Source organism: Stegodyphus dumicola, chromosome 12 (genome assembly GCF_044657685.1).
Source record: "Stegodyphus dumicola isolate Sdum_Otavi_A_Nest chromosome 12, ASM4465768v1".
NCBI classification, from domain to species: Eukaryota; Metazoa; Arthropoda; class Arachnida; order Araneae; family Eresidae; genus Stegodyphus; species Stegodyphus dumicola.
In genome coordinates, this window is record NC_140779.1 from 71414644 (window position 1) to 71430962 (window position 16319).

General features: G+C 35.3%; 1 protein-coding gene across 2 annotated transcripts in view; it reads left to right on the plus strand.

Annotated features, from left to right (window-relative positions):
- The first annotated feature begins 2270 nt into the window (after positions 1-2270).
- LOC118182160 (phosphatidylinositol 5-phosphate 4-kinase type-2 alpha-like) overlaps positions 2271-16319 on the plus strand; it is a 131330-nt gene continuing 117281 nt past the window's right edge. For both annotated transcript variants that reach the window (XM_085806552.1, XM_085806553.1), the window contains exon 1: positions 2271-2587. In XM_085806552.1, coding sequence (XP_085662678.1) covers positions 2453-2587 — 135 coding nt within the window. In that variant the 5' untranslated portion in view covers positions 2271-2452. The remainder of the gene's footprint in view (positions 2588-16319) is intronic.

Sequence of the window (16319 nt, forward strand, 5' to 3'; positions counted from 1 at the left end):
CGTCATGGGGAATTAATTCCCAAATTGTTAAATTCATAGGATATCAAAAAAGGATTTAAACTAGTATTTCAATAGCGTCTTAAGAAATATAGAATGTGTAACGTGTATACGAGCCAGTTCCCTTAGAAAGTCCTCCACGAAGGCATCCCTCCCCTTAAGCAGATAGCTCTAGTGTGCTTTGCTATAATTAAATAAACCAAACCAAACTAAGAAATATAGAACGATCTAAACCTACGCAGTTTGAAATCAGCGCATACGCTAGATTTGGCGCGCTGTTAAATGGGCACATTTGCTAGATTTGGCGCTTTTGCGCATGCATTTTCAAAGCAATTTTTTTACGGTCCTCAAAACGGAATAGTACCGAAAAATTTTAAGTAAATTTTTATCTTAGAAATAAAAATATTAAATAAGGATTATTACTTAAAGATGAGTTGCTCATTGACAATAATATAAAGTCTGCCCTTCGTGTATATTTTGATGTAGCATATTATATGCATCTGTGTTAAGTTATGGTACAATAACACATTTCATTTTTCTTGCAAATGAGGTATGAACGACCATTTTCTGTTTTATTTGTAATATAAAGACTGTCTAAGTATAATTTAATAAAAAAATTCTGTACAGTGGTATACTTTTCATTCCTGCATTTATGGTAGTTGGTAATTAGTCATTCATTCATATTTAAATTCTGTGCTCTAATTTTAATTTTTTTATTGATAAGGAATTTCTATCATGATTTAAAATTAAACAAAACGATAAAAGTTTACATTTGGTTGCCCCTTGTTTTTTGGCGATTCTTTTTCTTGGCGTCAGGAAGGCACAATTTCAAGATGGCCGCTATACAAAACCAAAATAAGAAGTCAAAGAATTGCACAAACTCTGTGTCCATGTACACATCGATCTGTTTTCACTTCAAAAAAAAATCTTAGAATTGCACAAACTAGGCATTGCGCACTGCCATAAATTTGTCCATGTATACATCAATCTATTTTCATTTAAATAAAATCAGGCAGCTAAATCAAAAATTAAAACTATCATGGTAACCAGAAGTGAGGTTTCATCGCCAAAATTAACAAAAAAAAAAAAAAAAAAAAAAAAAAAAAAAATTGTCGCTAATCGAAGGGACACCCAATTCTACACTAGAGCCAACAAAACAAATATGAATATTTTTAACATAATTAGTCTCTCAAGTTAAGGAACTGTTTGCATGTAAGTGAATATAATTGATTTCATGTAAATAGTGTATATTCTGCAGCAAAAATTAAAATGTATTCAATGATGGGATATTAATTGATTTCATATAAATATCATATATTACTGAAACAAAAATTAACGAGTTACTTAAAAATTGGACAATATGAAAGTATTGAAATTGACATTAATCTTTTAAATAAAGTAATGAGTGTCAGGTAACTTTGGTATGCTTTACATGATTCTTAATAAGGAACATAGAAAACAAATATGAAGGATTGATCAACAGTTAAGTAAACACCCTAATTATTTATCTTGTGTCAAAAATTTCTCAAGAGATTAAGTGGATTAATTTCACATAACTGTTAACTTTACGATTCTTAAATAAAGAAATAATTATTTGTTTAAGAAGCTTAAGCTTATTTATTTGTTAATATTCTAAATAAGTCAGAATTTAAAATTCTTAATAAGGTACTTTTAAAATATGTCTGTTATTCCTAAATGCACACAAATTTAACATTTTTTTTGATAATTTTTTTTCCACTGCATAAATTTTTAAGTGATATCGAAATTAAATTATACAAGTTTGACATAATTACGAGTATTATTCCCAACTATTGTTGATAAATCATATGTTACATGTGTTGTTATCACCAAAAAAGAGAACAGCAATTTTTGTGTTGTCACCGAAATACAGAACGGTAATATCATATTTATTACCGAAATACAGAACAGTAATTTTTGGGAATTTTTAGCTCTTTATACGAATAAAATATGCAGACCTATGTATAGACCCGACATATATACCATATAGTATTGCTTATTATTGTTAATTTTAATGAAAAAGAAAAATTGTAATTTCAAATAAAATTCAATTTAGGGACAAGCTAATTCATTTATAATTTCTGTTGTTTGAACATAAGTGTTTAATGTAATTTTACTCACCTTCTTCTTGCTTGATATAATAAAAACTTGTTTGACATATATCCACCAGATGGCGACACTATGAAAATGCTCATTAGTATTCCAAAAAACGAACGTAACTGTAACCGAAGAGTTCATTCCAAAGTTTACATTTTGTAGCCTTTGCGCAGTGAGAAACACTTAATTCGTATTTTTTAACTTTAAATGCTTACGCACGCAATTTCGTCCATTTTTTTAAAAAATGTTTTAGGATAGCTATTTGACATCTCAGAAAAAAATGTTCAATTTGTTATTTGTCAGTTCTTAGGATGTATAAAAAGTGATAAATTAAAGCACCATGTCAACAAATCTAAACGAATTGAAAGGTAGCAAAGTAAAGAAAAAGCATTTCAAGCCAAAGCATCAGAAAGCGAAAGTGTTTCGAGCCAATGAACCACTACTTAGTGTTTTCATGTGGGGAATCAACCACACGGTAAGATTTTATTACAGGCGATAATTTTATTGGGCGTTCCCAAAGTGTCGTTTTTACTTCTTGATTTTATTATTGAGACTTTCGGCTAAGTGCAGTAAAATAGTGAAGTATTTATAAATGAATTCCGAACATGTGTGTTACACATGTTTCCAATTCTAAAATCTTAGCTGCAGTTCAAATTTTTTAATAAACTTGCCCCTATCGTGATTACTGAAGTTCTTTATTATGGTCTTAGTATGTATTATTGCTTTTTGTTCAGAATTTTTAAATGTAATTTGTTATTCCAAGTTTGTATTTGTCGGATGTTGAATGTAAATTGACTAAAATTACTTTCTATATACTTATAATGACTCATGCTTGTAAGTATTCATAGATATAAATCATTATAAACTATATACACGGTTATATGTCTTTGAGTTTCTGATAGTAACACTGTGCTTATGTATTACTGAAGATATCAGATTGATGTCTTATGTAGATTTATATATGAGGGTTTCCAAACCTCTTAGTTCTGATGCTACAGAAAATCTAGTTATTTTGAATTTCTGCCAAAACATGAAAAATTTTATAAAGGTGTAATTTTACACAAAATCAACAGGAATTTAAGTGTTCTCTAATTGCATTTTAAATAGCTTCAAAGGAGATTTTTAAGCTATTTCTATGTGAAAAATAAATGTTCTGTTAAATTTGATTGAACATGTAATCTCACATATTTTCTAATAAATATGTTAAGTAATTAGCATTATGTAATTTAAAGCCTCTGTATTAGACTAATAGTGTTAAAAGTAATTATTATTTTATAATGTTTATTAAAAAATGAGAACTGTTTATTTGGATATCACAATACACTTGACGGCTTACAGTACACCATGAAGATGATGTGTTGCTAATCGATCAGTGCAAAACTGAACAACATTTCACTGGGAGTCATCGAATAACTCATAACTCTAACTTTTCTTTTTTCAGTATTAGAAAGCAATGCAATTGTTATATTGACATATGAGGCCTGTTGTTCAATACATTTCTGATAGTTTTTATGAAACTACTCTTATACATGCCTTCGGTTGGCGCCCCATGCTGCCATATTACTATCCAAATTTTTTGTCTACATTTCGATCTTTAAGCCTAAAATGTGTGCGAAAACGCTTTTTTCGCAATTGCAAAAACCACGTTTTTAACACAATTTACGTCAAAAATCCAAAAAAAAACCCAAAAATATTTGACAAGAATCCATATAAACAGCAATATGTTTTACCTTCAAAAAACATCAGGGAATTGCACAATCTGTGCAGCATAGGAATCTAGAAATTATGCACACTTCACTAAAGTAAACTAACAACAATAAATTTCAAAGAATACATAGCTTTCTATTTTAACTGAAAAAAAATATCCAGCGAATTGTGCAGTCTAGGCATCGTGCACAGCCTCGGCATTGTGCACAAATCAGCAAAATAAATTAAACTAAATTAAAAACAATTCAAAAAACAACAGTAATGACAGCAATTCATAGCAAACAAACAATGAACACAACATTCTACAAAATAAGAACAACAATAAAATAAATTCCATAGTGAATGCTTCTTCGAACAGCAAAATATCAATTTTAAACATCAGCAAAACTCGTCAATTTCCACCACTCTTATCTTCTGAGATACAGAGGATACAAAGCCCAGCATACGTTTGTGAATAAAATCTGCATAAACACACCCGTGAACAAAAGACTTGTTAAAACTCACCTTTTAATACTAAATTTACCTTGCACACAATCCAAAATACAAGACTGAAATTTTGCCACCACGTCTTTCATTGCAATATAAGCCATTTCAAAACGCCCACTAAACCAACCAACCATTCCAGTAAAATAAAGTTTCAATGTCAAAAGGGTTGCCATACAAACAATATCGAATCAAAAACCATCTCAGAACACACAATCATGCCAAAAACTAGCACAGAACACATATCGTCACATTGGGTGACGCCATAATTCTTTGAGGGTGTATATAAGAGTAGTATTGTATTTCTTGTTACAAGATACTTTGAGCAGCACAGTATTGTGATTTACATAAAAATTTACTTAACATTGACCTGTGGCTGTTTATTAGTCAGTGGTACAATGAATTTTATTACAAATACAGAAATGTGTTCTAAAATCGGGAGCGAAAATTTTCTGTTCTTTGCATTCCAGTTGGTTGATTTTTTATTATACTATGGTTACACATATATGAGTTTGCTTGTGTGGAACTTATGCATTATATTATTATATTTACAATAGTAGAATGAACAGTTATATTATAAATTTGAATACTTTTATATATAACAGAGAATTACATCAAATATAACAGAGAATTACATCAAGTATACACATATGTGTAGGACATATATGCCTATGACTGGGATGATTGCAACTGAAGGGAATAAACAATGTTTCACATTGCAAATACATATGAAAGGGCTAATGCAGCAATGATTTTGATGTTACATACATTATATGAGTACATTTACAATAGCAGACTGAACTGCAGAGAATTATATCAATATATACATATAACAGGAGTGTTTGCAATCAAAGGGTTATCCCCTCTGACTGCAAACACATAGTATTTCATACTACAGATACATATAAATGGTGTAAGTGACAGTGATTTTGATAGAACTAGCATTAAGTTAATATATCAACAATAGTAGAATGAACACTTGTATTACAAAATTGAAAGCCTATATATAGCAGAGAATTATATCAGGTGTATATATATGGTACTTGCATATTAACGCAACCACCTTTACACAGTTTGGCGAATTTTGCCGTTTGGGTGTTTGCTTTATTTGATTAGAGCAAAGCATGTGAAGCGTACATACATAAGGAGGGGGAAGACTTTGCAGAGGACTTTCTGAAGCAAGCTGGCTCATATACATATTACGGGGAAAATCACAAAAATGCAAATGCAGCCAGCCTGTCCGTTGGGATTCAAAGCCCGGATTAGCAACTTCACCATTTGGCCACTAGTGGGCTGAATTTAACTGAGGGAAAAAAGATGACTTTTGTAAAAAATTATTAATTACGTACATACATATTTAACATTTCAACTATATTTTGCTTGGTTTATTTGATTATGGCAAAGCACATGAGGGTTATCTGCCTAAGGAAAGGGCTTCCTTTGTGAAAGACCTCATATACATATTGGTTCATATCCACGTTACACATGGGGAAAACCATAAAAACACCCATGTAGAATCAAACCATTCACCCTTTCACATAGAATCAAACCATTGCATGCCTTATAACAATATATTATGCCTTATAGGTGTATTTTTACAATAGTAGAATGAACATTCATATTGAAAAAAAAAAAAAAAAATCGAATATCTATAAGTGACAGGGAATGACATGAAGTATATACATTTACATGTATATGATAAGAGTGATTGTAGTCAAAGGAGATAAGCAGTGTTTTACCGTGGAGATGCATAAAAAAATTTGATAATGCATAAGTGTTTCATATTTCAGTTAAGAGATTCATTATTTGAACATGTAGTTTATCTTTAAAATGTACTGTTTAATTGGTTATCATTATGCATAAATAACAGAAATTCAGATTAGTAAATTGAAGCAATATATTCTGAAATAAAATGCTTGTCAAAATAGTAAAAATATATCAGACATTTAATTCTACATATAGATAGCAGTAGGATTACAGAGTATATGATGTAATGTATTATGGAAAAGAAGATTGGTTTAGGTAATTTGAATATGGGAAAGCAAGGAGGGCTAGCTGCCTAAGGGAAGGGATATCTACATAGAGGACTTTCTGAGGGAAACTGGCACATATTTACATGTGAGATAAGAAATTAAATTTAAATGCATTCTAAAGAGATTTTTAAACTTAAAAACTGTTGCCAGTGCCCAACAAATAAAATGAGGAAATTATAAAATAATCACACGCTATATACTATATGTTATACTTGCTTTAAATGCTATTGTATTGAATTTCATTTTAGGTTATTCCTTCAGTTTTAATATGTCAAATTAATTATTAGCTTCTTTCTTCTGATTTGTTAATGACTTTTGCCAAAATATATTATTCTAAATGTACCACTATAAATTATAGTTAGTATATTATTGGATTTTTCAGAATCAAACTGCATGTAAGTATATGCAGTTTGATCAAACTGCATGTAAGTATATGCAGTTTATATAAAAATGAATGCTTAATTTATCCAATAATGTGCTTTTCTTCAATAATGTGCTTAATAGATTTACTTAATCACTGCAGTATAGTTAAAAGGCTTATTGAATTTTCATGAAATTTAAGAGTACACAGACATCACACATAATAGTTAAAAAAAGGTAAAGATGTGAATACTCATAATTACCGTCCTCTTTTTCATTTTTTGCTAAGCAAGTTAGTTAAACTACATAACTTACACAGAGTTTCTATTTTATTATAATCTTCAATATGGTTGAGGTTTAATTTCACAATCCATGAAATTTCATTTGATGAAAATTTTGTTGAAGACTGCAGTACTGTGGTTACTGCAGTGATTCTTCTGTAGTATGCTTAAGAATAATAAGTAAAAGCATATGCTTAGGGCAAAGTTGTTATAAAAAGTAAAAGTAAAGTATAGCCAATTTTCGAGCCCAATTTTATGAGAAAAAAAAAAAGAGTCTGTTGTGTGGGTATGAGTTCATAATAGATTGAATGTACATAGGTCTGATAATAGGTTCATAAAATCTATGTTATCAAAAGAAACACTTCAGAGTTCTGGAACTTTCCAATACTCGTAAAGGTGTTTACAATATTAGAGAGTACAACCAGTAGTTACACTTCAAACTACTAAGAAAGTTAAACACGTTGCAATGCAAAGTGTAGCTAAAGAATGGAGCTAACCTGGAGATATCTAGTACTCCAAACTCACGCTGAACTAGAAACTGAGAGCAGATGCTTTCTTCGTTCTGATATAGTTTTCATCCGGCCGCCGAGATATTTCTAATACTTTGTGCTTCTCGAAATTTCTGGAAGGTGTATGAGCGTCGAATATGGTTAGAGTTACATAGAAAATCTATAAGTTATTCAGTTACAATATCCATTACAGTAATACATGAAACAGACCAAAATGTCGGCAAGTTCGGCGACGTTTGGCGATTCCTCGCCAAATTAACGAGATAGCCCTTTACTCAAATGTTAAGGCCCCTGTATGCTTAGTTTTCCGACAGAGCATCATCTCTCTAGATTTTCCTGCTACATTATACAGAGAATAGAAGAATTTCATTATGTAATTGCGCTAAAGTCATTCATTTATTTACAAAATTATTAACATTGCCCTCCTACCAAGGATATCATGTGCCGGGCAGTACAGTCCCTAGACAGGAACTCATACTTACAACTAATAGATTGAAGCAAATCTATGCAATACTTAAATAATGATTCCAATAGATGACATAAAAAATAAAATGCAAAAATCAAAAGCAATGAATAAATTTAAGAATTTCACATACCAATAGGACCATGACCATAGTAAAGGGTATCAACCGTAATGAACGACTTTAAGCTTGGAATTTGATGACTTACGGATCCGAACTGCAACGTTGTTCACCCTGTTTAGGATTGTGTAAGGACTGTCCCAAGGTGACTGTAGGTTAGGAGAGAGTCCTGTCCGTCGAATCGGATTCCATAACCGAATCTTGACACTTTATTTGAACTGATGTCCTGTAGCTCTCGGGTCTTCATCGTTTCCGTCGCTAAGTTAACTCGTTCTCGTCCTATATTGTACATCATTTCAAACCGCTCCTGGAGATCTTTGATGAAATCTTCAGGCGATGAAGACGCATCAGAAGGGCCACCAAACAAGAGATTACAAGGAAGACGAAGATCAGGACCGAAGAGCATCTGTGATGAGGAAAGCCAGTAGTCTCGTGGACAGCACTGCGATAGACCAGTAATAACAGTGGTAACTACTTGTCCCAGTCCATTTGGTTTCTGGAAACCACCAGCGAGTGGTTTTTAAGGATAGTTCGATTAAACCTCTCTACCATCCTGTCTGACTGGGGATATGAAGGTGTCGTTTGGATTTTTTGAATGCAGAGTTGCAGTCGATGCCAAATCTCTTCTTTGATCAGAATGAAATTGAAGAGGCGCACCGAACCTGGAAATCCAAAGCTGTATTACTACCTCTGCTGCCGTGACAGCCTCTTGATCAGGAATACGATACATTTCAAGCCACTTGGTGAAGAAATTAGTGACCGCGAGTATGTATTTGTTGCTATTAGCTGTTCGGGGCAGAGATACTAGGATGTTAAAGGCGCTCTTACACTGTAACATTGAAGCTTCCTCAGCTGCGTTTCTTTTGTTTCCACCCGCACAGGTATCGCAAGCTTGTTACTTTCGCATCGGCCTTTGCATTTATCCAATAGAAGTGGTCTCGAACTCTGTGCAACGTCTTTTTTATTCCGAAGTGGCCTTCTGTTGGACTGCTGTTTAACTCTTTGAGGACGTCTGGGATTCGAGATCTTGGACGTATCAGCTGCCATCGGAATGCCTTTCCATCATCCGACTCAAACTCCCGGTATAAGAAACGGGAGTGATTCTCAGAAACCCCAATATTTTTTTTTTGTGTGTGTGTGTCGTAGAACTATACATCGAAATGTCCTACCAGATAGTTTTCTTGTATGAACACTCCAATAAGTTCATTGTGGGCTTAATGTCGCCGTCTTCCAACTGGTCTTTCCTGACTAATCTAACCAGGACCCATAGAGTGAGGAACATGTTGAATTCATAACTTGACATACGACCGGACTAAATAGCTCGTATTTCACTTCGACCTTGAAACAATGTCGGCAGCTTTCTGTGCAGGGTCTTCTAGACAGGGTGTCTGTGTTTCCATGTGATGATCCCTTCTAGTAACGGATAATTGTGTCATATTCCTGGAGCCTCTGCGTCCACCTGGCAATTTGACCTTCAGGATTGTTGAAATTTAAAAGCCAGGTCAACGAAGCATGATCCGTGCGGAGTAGGAATTTTCTGCCGTAGAAGATGCCTTGAGATGATGTAAATGTTTTACGGCTTTAACTATGGCGAGCAACTCTTTCCTGGTGACAGAGTAATTCATCTCCGGATTTGGTAGGCACTTGCTCCAATAGGCTATGACAGGTTTTTGGCCGTTTATATCTTGGGATAAAACAGCCCCAACACTCTGATTGCTCTCATCCGTGTCGAGAATAAATGGTTTGTCGAGCTTAGGATATGTCGGGATTGGAGCCGATGTTAAAGCTTCCTTCAATTTTTTAAATGCTTCCTCACATTCTTTCGTCCGCAATAACTTCTGCTTGCTCTTTGTCAGCTTTTGAAGGTGTCTTGTCATAGAATAAAAGTCCTTCACAAATCTCGTTTAATAGGTGCAAAGCCCCAGGAAAATTCTCTCAGCAGATAGATATTTTCGGGGCATCCTCAATATTTCTCTGCTGTCATTCATACTTGCTACGTATGCCGTGTGATGGTAGGCGGAACTTCGAACCGTGATGTTAACGTTTAATTTTCTGTCGATGTCGATCTTATTCCCGGATACAGTCGGTAGGGTAACGCTGGGCAGCGTCCAGATGAGTTTACCTTCCAATTGTTGAGCCAAATCTTTTCGAATGATGGTAACTTTGGCATCTGTATCGATGACCATATTACAAGGAACTCCATTAATATACCTCACGATGAAAAGTCCATTACTACCGTCACTACTGCAGAAATTTGAAGTGCTTTAAAATGGGACTTATCAATATCTGGCAATCCCCACTCCACGAGATTCGCATTGATTTGTTTCCTGCGTTCTTGCTTGAGAGCGATCTGAGCTTCTGTGCGTTGGGGTGATCTGCAACTCTTTTGTACGTGGCCTTCAGCACTGCAGTTCCAGCACTTTAGGATTGGTTTCTTGTCCCTCTTATTCTGTCTCAAGGCATTGACTTGTTTGGTTAAATGTCAAAATGAGCAGTCACTTAATCCACTGGCTTCTGAACTTGAGCAGCTCTGATTGGTAGCAGTCTCTACATGTTTATTGCTCGGCTGCCTCGAATTTCATGGCATACACTAAAGCGTTTTTTAAATCCTTTACATCCACCATTTTCAGAGCTTTCTGTATCTCAGGATCCCGAATGCCAAGATGAAGTACTGCAGGGACTAGTTCCCACGTTTATCTTGAGCAGTTCAAGAATGCGAGATGAGACTTTCAACGTCCGTGGCGAGGTCCTGGAGTTCTTTCGTGGTCTTCTGTTGGCGAGATTTTAACTGAAGCCTGCTATAGTCTTAAACTCTTCTACCCAAAGCGCAGCTCGAACGCGCCAGATAGAAGTCTAGCCTCTGGTTTTCAAGAAAATTCTGAAGGATATCCGCTGCATCTGCTCTCAGTGAAATGACGAGATGGCAGGCTGTACATTCGGAACCCTATCCATTTGCGTTTGCTAGCATGGAGAACTGCGTCTTGTATACCTGCCAGGAAGTCATTCCATCATATGTGGTTAGCTTTAGAGAGGGCCGGGACGACATATGTTCGAATTTAAAGGCGTTAGAATGGTGACCAATTGTCGTTAAGGATTTCTCTAAACTTTCGATTTCATTGCAACAGAGATCCATATCAATTTGTTGTTCGAATTGTTGGACGTCAGAAACCCTTCGATTTGTTGTTCCAGAGCAGTAACTCTTTCTTGAAATGCTCCAACTTTGTCCTCATCCGTGACTATTTTGCCTTCCATAAACTTGAATTTTTTTTTATTATGGTAGTAGTTTCTCTTTTCATTTGTTCTTCACCAGCTTCAGTCTTTTCTTGGCACGCTTTCATCTCTTTGAATGCGAGCAAAATGCTGCCACCAGCTGACTTAATTACTCATTCATCGATCTTGTCCCTGGCATTCAATCCTGGCACCAATCAATTGGTCACCAATCAATCAATCACCAATTGGTGCTAGAGCCCCTGCAACCAAAAATTGTTGCTTACGCGCGGGTTGGTATTAGATTGAATGCTTACAGTTCCGGTAATAGATTGATAAAATTTATTTTATCCAAAGAAACACTTCAGAGTTCTGGATTTTTCCACAGAAATACTCTTACAGATGTTCACAGTATCACAGATTACAATCAGTATTTACACTTGAGACTAAGAACTTTAACCACAATGCAGTGCAAACCGTATCTAAAGAACGATGCTAACCCGGGCATATCTTAGTTCTCCAAACTCACGCTGAACTAACAACTGAGAGCAGGTGCTCTCTCCGGTCTTATATAGTTTTCGCCCGACCGAGATATTTCTGGTACTTTCTGCTTCTCGAAATTTCTGGAAGGCATATGAGGGCTGAATACGGTTACAGTTATACAGAACATCAATTGCAGTTATTCAGTTACAATATCCATTAAAGTTATACAGGGACTGAACCAAAATGTCACCAAGTTTGGGAACTTTTGGCAATTCTTTGCCAAATTTGGCGACAAAAGTTAGTCGAAATCCGTTGCCGGCTTGGCGTTATTTCACCAAATTAGCGACATAGCTGTTTAGTCAATCTAAAATAGATTTCCCCCTGTATTTTTACTTTTACGGCAGAGCATCATCTCTTTAAATTTTCCTGTTACATTATACAGAAAAATACAACTTCACGCGCAGTTGCACTAAAATCCCCTATCTGTGTACAAAATTCGTAACAACACATTGGGGGGGGGAACTGTTTTAAACTATATAGTTTCTTTTTTTCTTTCTTTGACTCTCTGAAAATCTCTTCTCAGTGATCAAATATTATCGGAATACAATATAATTTAATATTAAATACAAATCAATCTTAATTTTTTTAGAGCTTGGTTTCAATATATTTCAATGTTGTTCTATAAATGCTCCAGTCTTGGCTATCAATTGAAGGGGATCTCGCATTTTACTTTCTTGTAAATAAATATTTGGTTGCAGCAATTCTATTAATAAAAGCGCGTGATGTATGTAGCCTAAAAAAATGAATACATTAATAAAAATTTTAGAGAAACGAGATTTCTAACAGCGCAGCTGAAATACCTACGTGGCTAGAAGGTTTTACAATGAAGTTTATGTGGCTAAGTGATGTATATATATTGACCCCTTTGTAAAGCGACAGATATCAATGCGATAGTCAAGTTCTTCCCAACAATTTTTGTAATGCTTTGTTTAAGATTGTAAGGAGGGAAGGATTAAAAACTACGTCCTTGATAAATCCCGACAAGTAGTTGTCAAGTCCCCACAAGTCAAGTTGGTGATTTTTCCGAATTTTTTTAAAAGATCGTGAAATTATGGCTATTTATCTATTAAAAAATAAGATGTTTTTCTCCCCATGTAAACAGCGATCTGTTTTCGCTAGAAAAATCAGAAAATAGCACAAACTCTACATCGCCACAACCTCGGCGTTGCGCACCGACTATAATCACAGACATTGCAAATAAAGTTAAAAGCGTCAGATTTGGACGTGGACCCGATACTTCATTCACTTAAGGTGACGTATTCACATGAACCTCTCGGTGCTAGAGCCATCTTCTGGTGCGTTGAATAGTCATATCTTCTCCAAAGCAGAGTTGTTCCATATAGTGTTCTAAAATCACGCTATACAGTAGAAAATTTCTCTTTTGAAAGCGCAGAGAAAGCTTTTTCTACTTATCGCGGCCATATTGCTGAACTTACTTTAAGAGAGGGTACGTAATGCTGACGTTACGGAAACAAAGAAAAGGAGGAGGTCGTAACTGAAAACTTTTATAATGCTGCCTGATAAAAGCACAATAACAATTTTCAGTTCAGAAGTATTTAATATGCCTGTTTCTTTTAGAATAACACTGTTTTTAAAAGCTGGGTAAGAATAATTATAACTTTGAAAATTACACTAGTGAGCAAAACTTAAGCAACAAATTCATTTTTCAACATACAACAATGAAAATGTTTAATAGGGCTTTTTGCGATCAGTAGAACGAAAAGCCAACTCAATAGAAAAGTGATGCTTATGCAGATATCAGCATCATGACGTCAGATTATATGTCAAGGCACGCAAAACGCAAAGTCAGCGTGCGCTGTACAAGACACCTTAAAAAGAAGTGAAGGAGCATACTCACCGTTACCGATAGTTGAAGATGGGACAGGCATGCGACCTAATTGGTTTTTGACCTGTTATTGATATGCATTTTTGGCGGATGTGAAGAAATAATCGCAGAGCGCCGCGGTACGGCGAAGGATGTGCTTTTGGAGCTGGTAATAGTCTCTTCAACCAGAACTGGAAGTAGAAAGATTGGGGCCATTAGGCGCCAATTATCTTCATGAGATAGCAAAGTCATTAAAGCAACACAGCAGCAGTATACGCAGTATCCTAAAGAGGCATTTGAGATAATATTAAAATAAATACACAGTTACAAATAAAATACACATTGCAATAATGACTTGAAAGCACATATAGCATATTAATGCGTAGTATTATGATGAATCATGCGAGGACGCTTGAAAGGATGCTGAGTAGTGAGATCATATTCCTTAGTATTACGAAATGCCCCGTCGCGGTAAGATAGCTTCTCCACAAATGGGTTTAGGGTTGCCAGAAAATGGCAAGGGAAAGCAGGATTGTCATGTTTGGCGCGAAATCGCCCATTTGGCGACAAAATAGGCACTATGTCATAGACGGAGAGAACCTTCTGGAATGAATTCTTACCGGTTTATGTATGAAATATGATATCAGACAAATGTTTACCATTTTGCTCGATACAGAGATTGGCTCTTTTTAACGCGTTTTCCATTACACCACGTAATGTTTCTGGTTGAAGGCTCAGTATTTCGTCTCGAATATTCTGCTTCAGCTGTCTAATAGTCTTTGCTTTATTAACATACACTTTGTCTTTTAAATATCCCCATAAAAAAAGGATTCTGCTCCACCATTGGCCGCAAAATGTTTTGAATCCTTGTTCTGTAAGAAGCCCCGAAAATCGTTTCCGGCGTTCCATCCTCATTCTCGAAGAAATATAAGCCGATAACTCTGTTGGTCATAACACTGCACCAAACAGTACACTTGAATTAAAATATTGCCGATATTTACGTTGCGTCATAACAATTGATCGTTGGCAAGATAGTTTTAACGCGTTGTTTTGTACTGTATGGCTCCATAATAAATTTCCAAGAATTCAATTATAACCTACAAAAAGAAAAAATAATTATATCAGAAAATAAAGTTGTGTTTAACACTGGTAGGTCTTATTTGGTCCACCTTGTATATAAACCCTGCCTGCACGCGGAGTAGCAGTCGAGTCGGTAGTCAGAGTCAGTCAGTGCGTAGTCTAGCGAGATGGCTGTCAGTCTAATGTGTCTCGTCAGAGTCTCTTAGCCGATCTCAAGTCTGTCGTGTGTCTCGCAGTTCATCGAGTTGATCGTCAGTCTAGTGCCTCGTCAGCGGATAGTGAAATGCATCGTTGAGGCTATCGAGTCTAGTGTTGAGTTGGACGTCGAGTGTATGGCGAGTTGGTGCATCGAGAGTGTGCATCGCAAGTTGTAGCGTGAAGTGTCTCGAGAGTACACTAAATTCCGAGAACAACCAAACCGAGTCGCGAGCTGTTCTCGAGTGCTTTGCCGTGAAGCTGTCTTCATCTTCATAGCCTGAAGGATGTGCTGCTGATTATGTCGTAGTTTTTCGACGACTGTAAACATGATTTTGGAACTGTCCTCAGTAATACTGGCTAAATAAATTGTGTTCTGATTCTTCATCAAGTGCTGTCATCAATCATTCCGAATCCACGAACCCAATGAACGCAACAATATACAGCATGCGATAATCATACGAGGACGCTTAAAAGAATACTGAGTACTAAGATAATAATCCTTTACACTGTAATAATTGGAATTTGCAGTTTTCCCAAAAATATTATATGCACGTGCAAGGATATAGTCGTGAGCAGGAAGTATGTTTAGATCATGGCGTATATTCTGATTTCGGAGGAACCACGGGTGCATTCGTAATCGTTCTTAGAATTTTATTTTGGAACACCTAATTTTTTGTATTATGGTTTTGGAGCTGTAGGTCAAACTAGGACAGCATAAAAGAGAATCTGACAATTTGGTGTTATATAGAGTCCGTTTTACTCTTAGGTGTAGCTTCCATTTCCTTCCCGAGAGGCTATACAATATCATGCAGGCTATTTTTCTAACTGAAGGCCTTGACTTTTAGCTGAACATCTAGGATTACATCCAGATATTTTGTGCAATTTACGACAGGGAGACTTTGATTTCCAACTCTTAAATTTAAGTTGACAGGGTAGTTTTTGTTGTATCTTCTGAGTAATATATTACTACATTTACTTGCATGTTATTTAAATTTCCATGAATTACACCAGTGTACAATTACATTTAGACATAATGGTAGATTTTCTACAGCGTGATTTGGCACGATTGATTTGGTCATAGTTACCATGTCATCAGCATATTTTGCAATCTTGCAGCTGAGAGGTTCGTTCCATCATTAAAAAGTGTGGGTCCTAATACTGACCCTTGTGAAAACTCCAGCGCGTATGATTTTCTGTTCGATAGTTTGTCTTGCAGGAGTTTAAAATGTTCGACAATTTAAATAGGATTTAAGAAGTATGATCATCATGGATAATAGTTTGAGTATGGTAAGTTTGTACAAAAGTCCTTCTTGCTAAAATTCGATCGAAGTTTTTTTCTACATCCAGGAATTATGACACCAGATATTGTTTTTTTCGTAAAATCCTCTGCAGTTGTTTCT